The sequence below is a fragment of the Folsomia candida genome, unplaced genomic scaffold, assembly GCF_002217175.1.
Source record: "Folsomia candida strain VU population unplaced genomic scaffold, ASM221717v1 Fcan01_Sc016, whole genome shotgun sequence".
NCBI classification, from domain to species: Eukaryota; Metazoa; Arthropoda; class Collembola; order Entomobryomorpha; family Isotomidae; genus Folsomia; species Folsomia candida.
The window spans coordinates 3547595-3563249 of record NW_019091208.1 but is presented as its reverse complement, the minus strand read 5'-3'; the positions used below and the strand labels follow the sequence as shown (position 1 = coordinate 3563249).

Here is a 15655-nt window from a genome sequence, read left to right as displayed (position 1 = left end):
GCTAGGGGAAGATAACAAAGCGGAAAAAATAATAGACAATGGTTCACGTATCTATAAGAAGAAACGAATTAGAATTCGGCTAACAATGCAATGATTAAAACACACCTGCAATTCCATCGACTTTGTGATGGAAGATACAGTCATCATCGTCCACCAATTTTAGACTCAACGTTATTGTATATTGATGATGATGATTTATTATTTACCGGCCAGGCCAGACCACATAAGCATTTATTTAGATAGTAGTAGCCGTTTTAAACCGTTCTTGTTGCATTGCATGGCCTATCCCATAAGAAGAAAAGACAGGAATGAGATTCTGCCGTGCCCACAGGTTTTGTTGATAGAAAGCCAACTAACTAACCAACTAAATAAGCAAGAGTCCAATAAACTTAAGTTCTTATGGGATTAGTCAATGGACTGGACTCACACACAACGTGGAGATACATATGCACACTCGCAATTTACTTACTTACACTTGATAAAGCTGCAGTCACTGTACTCTGAACGAGGTGGTGTGCATATTAATTAGTTTACAAGAAGTTAAGGATGAGTGAAAATGTAGATAGATAGTCGTCGTCCGAGAGTGTCGTTGTTCTTAGCGAGCGAGATGATGATGACCAATTCTCGGGATAAAAATGAGTCTGATTCGTCTCGCCGGGTCGATTTTTACGCAACTTTGCTTACTTTCTGCATACAATATTTGGCAGCATCGACAGATTCATCATACGTTGAAATGATGCAGATTATGAATCCCGTCAAAAAAATTCTTTAGAAAGGTGAAACCGGAATATTTATATGACGCCGAAATTCTCATCGGAATTAACCGTTCGGTTTGGTTGCATGTGCTGAATATTAATCTAACCAAAACGAAGATGAGATGGGATTCCTGTCCACTTTTGACTTTCAACTTCTTCTTCAATTAAACTTGGCACTTGTTGTCTTGAACATAAAGGAATTACATAATTCAACGTATCCACTTGACAATGTACGACCCAAGCCAACAATGAGTATGTATGTATGTATGTGATGCCCAATTTAACCTCGACAAAGCCACACTACAACCTCATCTGCATGAATAAAGAAGAGGAAGTAGGTTGTTAAATGAAATAAGTAAAGGATTGTTTATTTTCCAAATCTTTAAGATGTAGATACAGGTGGCTTTTTACTTTACGGTTAATATTTTAGTAAATATGAAGTATTGTGAAGTGAGTAGATATGATCAATACTTGTCCGATTGGATGCACATTAATGTACAAAAACAGGTAGTGGCCGCGGAAGGGTGGGGACAAGACAGAGGGACAATGTCCCCACGGTTATTCGATGTCCCCATCATCATCTACCCCTGGTATATAAACCCCTAGCCTACAATGTTAATGTCCCCAGATGTCCCCACGGCTTCCGCGGCCACTGACGTACAGCGTTATATAACACGTAACGTCCGCCATGAGGGCAGTCAAGTTTAAGAAATTAGACTTTGAGTTTGAATAGGACGACGTTATTTTTTTTCCTTGTGGGAGCTTTGTTGAAAAAATGATGCCTTAAAAGGACACGTATTGTACGAATGAATACAGATATGCACACGTTATGTAAGACCAGCTTATTTTACTTAATAGGATTGCACCAACCTAATTTAGATTCCTGGTATAAAATCGGGATTAGTTTTTAGCGGAGTGATTGTGGAATTACAAACCAATTGGTGAGCAAGTTCAATGTGTATGTAGTTTCTAATTATCATCTTTACATGGGGATTTAAATATTGGGTTTCGTCCCCTATAATTGAAAACGTTAAAAACATTATAATTAGTGAGAGAGGTCTTTTACTAGAAACTAATTGTATTATCAAACCGATCCTACAACAATAAAGTGCATTTTTCTACATATGTACGATTTGAGGATCAAAAACCTACAGTGCAGACTCCATATAGCCCGAGTCAGGGACAGAGTCCCTGACTCCTCCAGTGTCACTCTGGTTAAAATTTGCTCACTTCATATCCTTTCGTGAGAAGCCATTAGGTATGACCGTGCCGGATTTAATGTTTTTAAAGCAATTTCTAAAACCGGGTATGGGTCACCCCATAGGGTCGCTCCAGATAAGAATTTTACCAATTTCATGTCATATTCTTCTATTAAGACCCATTAGCAACCTATCTACCAAATTTCAGCTTGGTATGACGATTTTGAAAAATCGGTATGGGTCACTCCGTATGGTCCCTCGAGATGAAAATTTTTCCAACTTGAAATCATTTTTATCTATTAGGAGCCATTAGCAACCTCGGTACCAAATTTCAGCTTTCTATGACGATTTTGAAATTTTGGTGCATAATACCCCACCCACCTAGATGGTCAACCTGGTTGGCACTGGTCAACCACTTGACCGATTTCGCCCATCTTCGAACTCGTTTCCTAATTTTGTCCAATACGCATATGGTAAAAATTTCAAGTCAATCGGTTCAGCCGTTTTGGCTCTATCGTGCCGGACAGACGGACGGACGGACGGACATGACGGTTCCATAAGCCCTGACTCGGGCTAAAAATCCAATAAATAATCGGTAACGGTAAAAGTTGCACCTTTTTAAGTCGTGAGACCCGACTTTTTCGCCTTCTTACATATTATTCTCTAGTTGGCAAAATTAATTAATAGGAACGAATGATCATCATGCTGTATAGCAAAATTGTTTTCATACATAAACATAAGTACGATTTTTGTATGATTATACGGAGTGAATTGGAGTAATAGGGAAGCGATCAAGTTTTATAACTCTTGAGACCAAACGGAATTAATTGTATCAAACGAAACAACGTCCACAATTCCGGTTTAATCGATCAACACTCGAATCCGATTTGATTGATAAGAGAAGGATTTGAGATATTATCGCTTGCCCTCTCGGTCAAGTCAAACTCGGTGATGAATCTGGCGTATCTGTAGCTTTTTACTTATTTGGATGGATAAGATCTTACGCATAATGGCCACATTTCGTATTTTAAAAAACGGTCGGATTTACCATCCTATTAATAGAAGGGCGATGTCTTTATTCCGAAATTATTTAAGCTTACCATGAAACGACACTTCTCCTTCAAGCACCACCCACTCTTGCACTCGAGAGAGATGATGCATCTCCCAAAAAATCCGTCGCCACCAGGAGTTAGTCAGTTCTTTTTCTTGTTTAAGGTCAACAATCTACACTGACCCCATTGTTGACTCTCAACGTAGTTTTAAGTTGTCCCATTATATTCACAATTCACTCACGGGTTTAAAAAGTGGTCAAACCACTTCTCTCTCATCCCCACTTTCGGGGATTCTTCTTCTTCTCACATCACCGTATTAATGTGTGTATGTGTACTATGCATGCATGTAGAAGTAGTGGACCATGTACATATGATTTCAAGTCGAGAAGATCATCCCTCCTCTAAAGACGACAACGTTCTCGTGTATTTTGCTACTTTTCATCAATAACTGCAATATTCGTAGATACATCTCGAATATTATGCACTATAGGTCATTCGTTTGAGTGTGTGTGTATCAGCTTCAATCTGGAATGGAATCTTGCCCTACCGGACCACATCCACATTTCGGTACTTCTGGTTTCTTCTACGACGAACGAACGAAGCCTTCTTCTTTTTTTGAATGGATTAGCTTTTCAAACTGAATTGATAAATTGACCATTGACCATCAACGAGGAAGGTGAAGGTTGTTTCGGAAAATGAGATAAATAACCGAAACAACTGCTTGATTATTACCAACCAACGACGCTTCCTACTCATTTCACTAGTTCTGTCTGTAAATATGTAGTACATTCCTTTCACAGTAAAGGTCATGATCATGGTTACTTACTACGTCCCATTACGGGATTTGGTTCCATCCAACCGACGGAATGGAATGGCGAAAATTAAATATTCGCTTCGGATTTTTTCTCTCTTTGCGATTTATTTATGTGGTCGACTTTGAGATGAATAGGAGTAAAAATGAAATGGGTTCTCGTTTCGATACGCCTTTCATTTCAGCTAATTTTTACATTATTCGTGACCTGATTGAACCATTTTAACTGCATTTTGTGTAGGAACAATTTCGATTTTTTTTAGTGGCAAGGACAAGAAAAATATGAATATTAGAGATGGTAAAATTCTAACAATATCGTCAAGAAGGCGCACATTATTAGGAGTAGTTTACTTGTGGTTTTGAGGAAATTTCCTGTACTGTTAAAAAAATCCACGGTTAATATTATTGTCTTTTTATTATTGTGTTGAATGAATTGGTATAAATAATTTTTATTGAATTTTTTTCAGATGTGGTCCTCACGGAGGACTGCGGCTTCGCTTTTAGCAGCCGCCTGTACTGTTTTCATAAGCCTGGTCAATTCTCAGGTAAATTGAAATTAGCCGAATTTAAATATTCAAACAATTCGATTCATAGAAAATTAATTATACGGTTCTAATTTTTCTTCTTTTTTTCTTACAGGAATCATTATTTCATTGTCCCAATGGTAAGAAATTAAGCACACTTTCGAACATTGTAGTCGTGAAACAAATCAATTTCTGAGAAAAGGTTGCAAAATTTCGGCCAATAATTCGCAATACTATTGGAATGCACACTTTCGAACATTGTAGTCGTAAAACAAAGAAAGTTCTGAGGAATTATTGCAAAAATTAGTCCAATAATTCGGAATACAATTCAAATCCACACTTTCGAACATTGTACTCATAAAAAAACAATGAAATTGCTGAGGCTGGCTTGCAAAAATTCGTCCCTTGCAATTCGAATTATTCGAAACAGGTACTCGTCATCGTCATCGTCATAAACCTTACCGATTGCTTCACACCCAAGCTCAAACAATGGCCAATGAAGGAAAACTACTCGTAAAGTCCTAATCATCTTACTGATCATCGTCATCATCATCATCCCTTTAAAAACCATAATGGACGAAGAGTTATTACGACAAAAATTATTTATTATCACCCTTTATTTATCAACCCTTAATAATAACTCGCTTAATCAAGCGCATATTATTGCATTTTGTGTTCATACACAAACAAACAAACGAACGCAATAACATTAACTAATCTGATTTCGTTTCCATTCAACAAATCGAATCAATCATGACTCACTTGATGAATCCAAAAGAAAAAAATTTGTTTAATTTTTATTAAGTGACAGCTTTCGAAATTTCGCAATATTAATTTTTCCTGCACGCACTTATAAACAAATACAATCAAGGAATGATTGCTTGTAAAGCCGGGTTTGATTGTATGCGATTGTGAAAAGTATGATGTGTCCACTCGTCATCTTTTATTCTTTTATGTGTTATCAACCCACACCACTTTTCAGCAATTCTATTCAACCAAATGCCTAATCTTAATTGTTGTGGGGTGGCTAATCTTTGTTTCTAATCGGTTGTAGCAACCTAAATATGGGGCAGTTTTAACCATAACCATGCATGCACGTGTGACCAAGTAAGCAGATTATGCAAGAATTGCAGGCAGGCTATTATTGGCAAGCTAAGTTAGTTGAGTGAGAGGGTGAGAGTGTGGGTGGTTTTGCATGGCAGATAATCACACCACAGTGGCTGCAGAAGCGGTGGGGGCATTTGGGGACATTGCCATTGTAGGATAGGGGAGGGAGGGGTTTATGTAATATGGGGAGATGACGGGGACATCGAATAACCGTGGGGACATTGTCCCTCTGTCCGCGGCCACTGTACGTGCAGGGCTATATTATTCGCGTTATAATGAGTACTAAACCAGTCTCACGAGTTAGCAGATGAGCCGTAGAATGAAAAAATTATGCACTAAATTGGAATTGGTCAGGCATTTTTAGTTCCTGATTAAGCACATTCCTTCATCCTCATCGTCGTCTGGTTATTGTTTACTCATTGTTTGCATGTACATAAGTACGTGCATAAGGTAGGTCATCATCATCATCATCCTCATCATAATCGTGAATTGGCAGAAGGATGTCGAACTCTTATTGTGGATGGGCTTAAAAGTGAACTTGCTAATTGCTGACGGGCATTGAGCAGCATACCGTTACACCCTAAACCACCACCACCCTGATTCTTTTCGTATGAACAAATACTTTAGTAATTGACATACATTGATTTTGCACAGTGATTGGTTTCGAATAAGGTTAGTGGAAGAAGCAGAAACTGAATCTTAAATTTCGCCTGGGTTTATATTAAACAAGCAAAAATGCACAATTCTAATGATAGTCGTCGTCTCATTATAATCAGTGGAAAAAATTCGCCAAACGGTAGTTTCTTCCATTAAGAAATTATGGAATTAAGAAACTGTAAATTATGTGTTTGCATTTATCTGACCTGGTCAACCCCACGTGTAAATCACGCTCAACTTTGAACCACTCTAATTATTGGTTCATTTTGTCCAATTTATTCACAAGTGGTACACTACACACAAATTGGACTACACTCACTATTTCATTTATCTATGTATTTACCCACCACCACCACCCAAACACGCATTGTGCTCAGGATTGCATTGTTCTCCCAGAGGCGAGACGTACAAATTCCATTGTTGCGAATAATACAAGATGTGCTGCTTGCTAGTGAACCCTTTATTTTGTCCCAATAGATTATTATTACATGTATCATGAGAAAAGTCACCACTTTTGCTGTATGCAAATCTTTCTATGTAAAGAGAAGCCTGCTAATAATAGGATTCGGAAAAATGATTTGATTTTACAAGTCAGAAATTGCCATGCATGTCGTCACTCAAACCGACCGACGGACTGTCCATTTAGATATGTATTTTTTTCTGCCTCCACATTCATTCGTTATCAACAAACCATTCTTCATTTGCCTTCGTGCTGGGTTAGATTTGCAATGGTGATGAGGGAGTATTACCAGTCAGTCGTCGGAGGTAATGAAGGTGCAAAAACTCACGTATTTGCAAAAGTAGGTTAGGAAGAAGGAGTTGTTACTCCTTGATTCATTCATGTTGCATTATACGAAAGGACTCGTACTTACTTATTCGTCTCTCTCTCTACAAGTGTGGATTGGATACTGTTATGTTGTTAAGTTGGTTGTTGATGTATAAGCCATAGAAATAATTTGCCATTATCATCATCTACTTACAACAACGTACATAGGGCATCATCATAAGTGTTGCTTTCGAAGAAGGAGTAGCGAACTAAGCCGATATCTCAAATATTATTGCAAACTTGTCTTGCATTTTTTGCATATGACGGTGGTTTACCAACCAACTTGTACCAACTGTAATGAGTCTTATTTTTCAAACTGACCCAGAGAAGGTATTTATTAGGAGGATTTCTGAAGCTAAAAACGCGTGAATGAAGCACATTACGACTCGAAATGACATTTAGTTGAGGGTGGTACCCCCATCACCCACCTCCAATTGTTGCACTTTCTGCTTCTGCAAATGGAGAAAATGGCAAAAAGTCCATTTGTGAAGTGTGCTTGCTAGTAGAAAATAGTTCATTTCTTCTTTAATTGAGTCTCGCTCTTTTAAATGGAGCCCAGGCAATAAGACAAGGTTGCTCGCAATTAGATTACTACTACTTAAATGACCTTTGAAATGACAACGCTTTAGCAGCAGTATCAAAAAACTAATTCAATGGGCTGAATGTCGGACATAACAAAGAAAAGACTTGTGTTTCATACGAGAATTTGATCGCGTGTGCACTAAATACATGCATAAGAGCAAAGCAACAGGTAGGAAAATATATGTATAGGCCTGAATTTAGCCATGAGAAATTGTACACGATTATATTATGTCATCATGACGCTGGCTGTGTGACACTGAGCGATTCCATCAAATTTTTCGATAACCCTTGAATTACTTAAGTATTTAAGAGTGTTATTTATTGTTCTTACTTAAGCCCAATTGCCACCACTTTGCTGCTGCTTCTGTTTTAAGAGATATTATCAATCATTTCAAAATTGCGGGTTATAATCATCATTATTGAGCACTATCTTATGCATACCAAGGCTGCTTAATTTGCAGTGTCGACGGTGTGATAAATGTTCCATATTATGTACAAGATTACGCAATCATTTGTACGTGTTGGAGATTTAGTTAGGGGTGGGTCGATTTTAAATGAGAGAAGAAATAAATGCATTATTATTACAATCCTGGCTTGAATGAAAGGTAGATCGTTGGAATGTCATTTGTTGCACGGCCGAGTGCTGTGACACAAGCCGGATTATGCGATGCCATCCATTCACTCGTTGTGTTGTACAGTAATTCAAATGTCATGCATATACTTTATCATTATTGCGATATTTACGATGATACAAAAACAAACATAATTTTTGCCAATATTTGGAACAAATAGCTGTGGGATTCTTGTAAAAAACTGAAAGCCCTTTCGCATCCAGCGTATAACACTCTGCAAGAAGTCGCTGCTTAGTCAAGCATGTAAAAGTAATGATTTGTTTGATTTGTTCATTCAAGTCTTCCGCATGTTTCGTACAGTTAATTCAATTGAGGCAACAATTGGCTTCATTAATATGTAAGTAAGTTTAACTCTTGAGATCATTTCAATTGTGAGATCAGAAGAGGCGTGGGTGTGGCACGTTAAAGCCACTCTTCTCTCATAAATGACTACATAAATGACTACACTATTACGCGACCTCACCATTTGTTAAGTTGATAATGACGGGGATGGAAGTGCATACATATATTTAAAAATAGATAAATAGGAGCAGTAAATCCAATGCAATGGCGAAATAAATCAGGAATATGACACTCCTGCTACATATTATTCTGAACGTGATGGCATTATTGTTGCTTAAATCATAAAAATGTGGGTGAGCGTGGGCACGATGTTTTTCCTCGAATTGGCGTAAACCTCTCGTCGTCGTGAGAGAGGAATTGGGTGAAAATAATTCAGATTATACATTGTTATGCGTATACAGATTGTGATAAGCTTAACTTGGTATAAACAAGTATTGCGCTGGTAAGTGTGGGCTAGGATTTTTAAAATTGCTCCGTGCCTTTTTCGATTTTTGGCAAGTTTTCGAGAAAATTATACACTGCAGTTTTATACAATTATTTATTTACCTACCTTTAATTAAGAACATTTTAATAAATCATTTCCCATTTGACACTTGTGTATCCTGCTGATTTGATAAAAATCCTGCTTTCTTCATTATCACGGGCGCATAAGACGGCGATTTAATATCCATAATATGTTGGCTGAATTCATAATTGAGGAATAATTCAAAGTAAAAGTTAATAAATCTCGTGATTTTACTTATACACACTTGAAGAGATTTTTTTAATGTTTCAGGAAATGCAGAATTTCTGCACAAAGACAAAATGAGCAATTAAGAAATGGTTGCTGGCTGACTGCATATTTTATGAATGAAGAAAACCCACAAAAATGACGATTAGAATACGAACGACTCTACGAAAAGAGAAACTATGTAAAGTTTTATTGAAAATTCAGATGGATCGTAATTTCATTCTTAGCTTCGAGTTAGCTCATAAATAAATCCTGTAAAAAAATTTAGAGACATATTTAAAAGCAAGTATATTTTTCTACCAGTTTTGTCTCTTTGATTGTAATTGAACCTGGTTTACGTACTTTACGAAAAGGTATTAAAGATTGATGCGGCACGTAATTCAGTTTTACCTGAAAATCATGTCTCTCTTAATGTGACTCGCCAATCGTCACAATCAAACGTCTTTTATCAGCAGGTTTGAAATATGTTATTCTTGACTGAATAATGCACCACCTACGTTTCATTTGTAAGTGATACATTGCAGAGAAATCAGCAGAAAGGACTCGTTCATGCAGGTGCATAATATTGCAATCAGACGACTGATTGTGTGATAATCACAGCGTCTATGTCTACTAACGATATTAGTCTTCTTGAAGAAAAACCTGACCCTATGAATGTATGATAACTAATGGCTGATTTTATGAGCCTGATAAGCATTTCAGCGTAATTTTAATTGTCAGTACAACAATTGATGAATGAACCAATTTTAATCCTGATTTATTTATTTATGCTTTCGATTCTGATTGCAGGTTGGGAACTACATGGACTTCACTGTTATAAGTATTTTAGTATAAGACACTCCTGGGAAAGAGCTGCTCACCTGTGTCAAAGGTAAGGAAAAAAGGCTTCCAGAGTTTTAAATTTTGCAAAAAAAGCTTGGGTTTTGGAAACCAGAATTTTTGGAATCGATTCCGGATTCAAAACTTTGGTTTTCGGGCTAAAAAGAAAGCTTAATACACTTTACTGCAACTGTAATGCTGCTTTTTTTACACAAAAATTGATGTTATGCACAAAATTGCGTTGTGAATATGCTTTGGGAATTATTACACCATTTATTTATTCGCTTCATTGAATTTTTACAAGAACAATGAGTGACAGACGATAATGCGCGGTGGACAAATTCCCACTCGTGGTAAATCCTCAATATTATGTAGTAGGTAAGATTCCCAAGTAATTTTTCGCATTCCCAAGAGAATTGCGAACAAATAATGCACGTCATTTCATTTTACATAATTTTGCTGTTATCCCATTACAAATTTTCGAGAGGATTAAGTCACCGGCATTTCCTGAAAGTCAGATAGATAAATAATTTCGTGCAAAATTTTTGTCATAATTTGGAAAGCCAAAAATCTATGAGATGCTTTCTTTTCCGTAATTAACGGCTCAATTCAATCGTGTATTTTGAAAAATTTTGCACAGAAAGGAAATTCTCAACTCATGTCATGCTCTTCTTATTTTGGTTATGTGTACGTAAATAAGTGCAATATTATTCACTTTCATACAGCCGAGTATGAGTTACAATTGGGACGTGTTGTTCGTCTTACAAGGAAGAAAACCGCATGACTTCTTCGTCCATGTGTCATGTTTTGAAAACTTTTGCTCTTGATTTTTGCTTATTTTTCACACACATGAATTCAATTCTGCTCGATGCGGATTAAGCAAAATCACTTTTCATCCCGACGCTAGTAGAAAATAGAAAATTGGATCATCTTTCCTTTCTCTAAATTTAATTTACGACCATGTAAAAGATTTTTCTTTAAGAGTAAATTTATCTCACTTTTAAACCACAGTGACGTATCAAAAATTAGCAAATTTTTGTTTATTCCGCAAAATCACGGGGTTTTTTAGAAAGTGATTTTGATTTTTAAACGCTTGCACGTATGACTTTTTTATATTTTAAAAATTAAAAAAGCTTGACAGTTTAAATGGCATGTGCAATTTCGGGTGATAATAAAAACGATCGTGTCACACCATGACGTTATCTGTGATAACGAAATCTTCCTTAGTGCTTATTACGTACATATTTGTCTATTCATACATAAATATGAATTTAATTGACGTCGAGTTACTCGTGTCATGCGCGTGTTAGGACGTAAATTATTAAGTATTTGACGATTGATAACGATCGAGTTCCAATAACGAGTTATTGGAATATTGAGGATTTCGAAGTTTTGACAAGTTAAAGGAGGATAACGCGAGCCTGATAGTGACGACTTTTTGACAATAAATTGCACAAGATACATGTCCACATGCATCATCTTTAGAGGTGATTTTAAGATAATTCTTTCCCAAAGATATCAAATATCAAATAATTTTTGATAAGTTAATGATTTAATAATTGCACATGTTTATATTCTGCGAGGATGATAGTGCAAAATCGATTATGCAAAAATGTCAAATTATAACTCTTACTTTAATAAGAGGGAATTATTATGTATTATGTGCATGTTTTTTTTCTTGGTTTATTCTGGGTGAAGAAGAATTTTAAAATTTCCATTACAATTTCCATTACTCTTACGACGACCCAACTTAAAGTCGTGATCTGCACCGCATAAATGTAAAACATTGTCATTTATAACGAACCATACTGAATTTTGATGCGAGTTCTGCCTCATTTTTCTTATTAAACGAGTTCACCGTTTGAATCATGACTGGAAAATTATACTAAAATCTCGTAAATAGTTCTTAAACATTGCGGAAGGAAATCGAAAGTTTTTTTGTGAGGAATAAATAAATGAACGAGCTATTTATGTCCTAACCACACCGTAATAAAGGGTGGATGGTCATTAAGTGCGAATAAATGATTCAAATTGCCCAATAACTAGGAAATTTTTGCACTTGTGATTCGCCACTAAATTTGCCCGCATTAGTTCCGTCGATTTACTATTTACTAACTATTTGTTTGTGACGAGAAGAATGAGACAGAGTCGTAAAAAAAGTTTTCTCTTTCCATTGTGCATCACCATCTGGAGTTGGTGGTCATTTTAAGCCAACAATGATGATTTGACGACTAAAAGGTTAACTAAATACAGTTGAACCAATGCCCAGTTTAGGGTGTAAATATATTTACTAACACGCAAAAACAATACGGTTCAAAAACCTATTTACTCTTCATCGGCAATTTATGTATGTATGCAAATTCGAAATTAGCACTTGAAAATTGCATATGTCTATAATAAATACTTAAAGTGCACAAAAGGCGGTGTGCATACGTAGTCTTCTCCTCCTTATTAGCACCTCTGACAAAAGCTTATCATTGTTCTTCCCTACGTACGTATGCATTCTTCTAACCTTTTGGAAGCTGAAGGTAAAAGGTAACGGTAAAGTGATTAGTTGAAAGTATGCAAGCAAACCCCAGCCAAACTGAATTGTTACCATGTTGCATTCAAACTGGACTAAATTCTCTGAATGCCTAATAAATAAAGTGACTAACTAACGAGCTACGCGACGACGACGACACTACGTCGGACGGAGAATGACTATAGTAATCATCCCTTGATTTAATTTTGTCACTTGACAAACAATTTAAGCAGAAGTGGGCATGGCTTTAAAAAGAAAGTTAGTTTAGTTTTATTGTCCGACCATGTAAATTTAACCGTCTTTTGTAAACGCACATTTGTACGTACTCGAAATGTGTGTGAATTTTAAGGTTTTTGTTATATGCAGACTTTCATTTTCGGTTTAAGAACATGTAGTTCCGATGCTTAAAACGCGTATAAATCTCCCTCTGTTAACTTGACAAGAATTTCGAGTCAGGGACAATTTTTATTTAACCAATGACACGAAAATTGAATGGAATTTTTGTGGATAACGCATCTTTCTGTAACTCATCATCTTCTTCATCGTGACGTTTCTTGATGTGATGCATATTGCATATTATGTATGTATGTATGTATGTGGATAGATTGAGAGACTACTCGCCGGATCAAAAGCCGCAGGACAGGTTTTGGTCCTGTTTTTTGGCAAAAGACCCAAATTCGCCTTCGCAAGTTCACAAAGTTCACCAAGTCAAGTCGTCCAAACGCCAATGATATTGATACAAGGAAGCGAATTTTGTTACATTCTGCTACAAAGGGCAGCAAATTTGTAAATCGTTCTTCTCAACGTTGTCCTGCTCCTGCATTCTTCTTTCTTCGTGTGAATTCGCCATCCACATTTCATCCTCGCACGTAATCTGAGTTTTAAGTGTGTAAATGAATGACGACAAGAGTGAGGTTGAACCAATTTCTGGGTAATTTTTTTGGGGGTTTGTAATCCTGTTATCGTTGCTTGGTCATTATTTATTTCGCCTCTGCTCTGCGGGAACCCTAGTTTGATTATTTTACCCTAATTTATAAAAATTGGGTTTATCTATCATTCCATTTTTTCATGCGTGTAATTTTGATTTATTTACGAGGAGCAATTTGCCGCCGAGTGACTCTGCTTACGAAAAAATGGTTTTGATTTAAGCTTAAAGTTTATATTGCTTATCGGAATGTGTGAATCACGTGATGCAATGATAATTAAATGCCAATTCGTTTCCGACATGACGTGCGGAATGGAATGCGAACTGAATCATCATAATTTTTGCTAATGCTAACCTCTAACACAGTTGGACACCGTTATGTTTCAAAGTGTCCAATTTCAAGCGTAAAATTTCAAGCTAATTAATTAATCACACCTAAAAACTTAAGAATTTTATTGTTTTGTTAGTAAATTACTTATGTAAATTATCTATGTATCTTACGCAATAAACTTGGAGTATGTAGTTGTCAACCGTAGAAAGTGAGGGTCACTTTTTACTCGACAGGGGAATTGCTAATACTTATTTGATCAAGATTTGATAAATGTAAGACGAGGAACACGAGGTTTAAACTTTTTTTTTTGCAGATTAAAATTATGAAATTGTCATTTTGTTTGTTCGCTTATCTGTTACGAAACCAAAATAAAATACCTATTTGCTCGTGGCCGGTTTGATTTGGGGCAATCACTTTTATATAAAGTTGTCAGTCAGTAGGTGGACGACGATTACGTTGTTTGTGGACTTGTACCTGTTGACAAATGCCTGCATGAATTTATGGAAATAATGCACTAAACATTAGCGCATCATCTTGAAGAGAAATGCAATTTATTTTTGGATTTGTTTCGTTATGACATAATAAATTAGAAAAGGTTGCACAATATGGAGCGAATCATCATTATCGTGTCACTGACATGTGCAGTGCGCACCTCTGCAATTAGATTTGCAAGGTTGCACTCCCCCGTTCCCCAGATAAATACTTGACATTTTTTATTTTTTTTCGTCATGAATGGACTTTATGACTCATCATAGGCTAACGTAATATGTTGCAACAATGGATACTCAATCACTTGAAAAATTCTGGTGCTCAAATAATTCGTCAATAAAGGGACAACTACATAGTTTGCCCTTATTTGGCCCTTGTGTGGTTTGGTTTATTACGGATTTTTTATATCTGATTTGAAAACCTCGTCGTCGTTAGAAGTCAATTAATTCAGGCAGCAGCAGCAGCCACGCCATGATGGTGTGGTTCCTACGTATTTACTAATGAATGCGGCACTTTGGTTTGTCTGGTCTGCTCCATAAAATGTCGAATGGTAAATTGTTCCATTTTTTTTATAAACACCGTCTTCAACCTTACTTTGGATGGAGGTTAGCGTAGAAAAAGAACCACGAATGACGACGACTATGGTCAGCGTTTAACGGTAGGAGATGGACGCGAGAACGGTGAGAAGCTGGCTACTCGATCAAATGACCAAAACCAAAATAAATGTGTGGGAAATGGATCACCGAAATTCACTTGCTTATCTGATTTTCAAAATTCGTCGATTTTTCTCTGACACGAGATTAATTTTTTCGTAAAATATTTAGTGCAATCTAGTTTATGCATTCTGACAGATTAATGATGTTTTATTTAACTCGTGTTGAAACGCAAGTCTCATTAAAGTCTGGTGTGCATGTAAAGAAGGTGTTCATTAAATCGAACCCAATGATCAAAACTCAACGTGACAAGCACAATAGGCAAGGGAATTTAAGAAATACGTCAAATCCAGTCACGACGAGTGACAAGTTCAATCCAATTCGTAGAGAGGAATGTTGAGCTTAAAAGTTGCTCAAATCAACTTAATTTTCAAATCAGCACTTTAAAATCAGAGATACCAACCAACTGACAACTAAGTATGTTCTGAGGTAGTAGTTTGAGTTTGAGTGAAATATGTGCCAATTCTAATTCACGAAGGACCGTTTAATTCATCGCGTCGAAGAAACAACGACTTTTATTTATTGTTTGCTCACTCACAAATAGAAGAAAAACAGCAATGAAGCAAAACATGGTCAGAAGAGTTTTCTTCTCTAGGCATTTTATTGAATCCAATCAAATGGTTTATGATCTACGAGATTA

General features: G+C 36.4%; 1 protein-coding gene across 2 annotated transcripts in view; it reads left to right on the top strand.

Annotated features, from left to right (window-relative positions):
* The window catches only part of LOC110856513, a 52240-nt gene that overhangs the window by 4029 nt on the left and 32556 nt on the right, over positions 1 to 15655 (top strand). For both annotated transcript variants that reach the window (XM_022104997.2, XM_035857171.1), the window contains exons 2-4: positions 4285 to 4362; positions 4457 to 4481; positions 10007 to 10088. In XM_022104997.2, coding sequence (XP_021960689.1) covers positions 4285 to 4362; positions 4457 to 4481; positions 10007 to 10088 — 185 coding nt within the window. The remainder of the gene's footprint in view (positions 1 to 4284; positions 4363 to 4456; positions 4482 to 10006; positions 10089 to 15655) is intronic.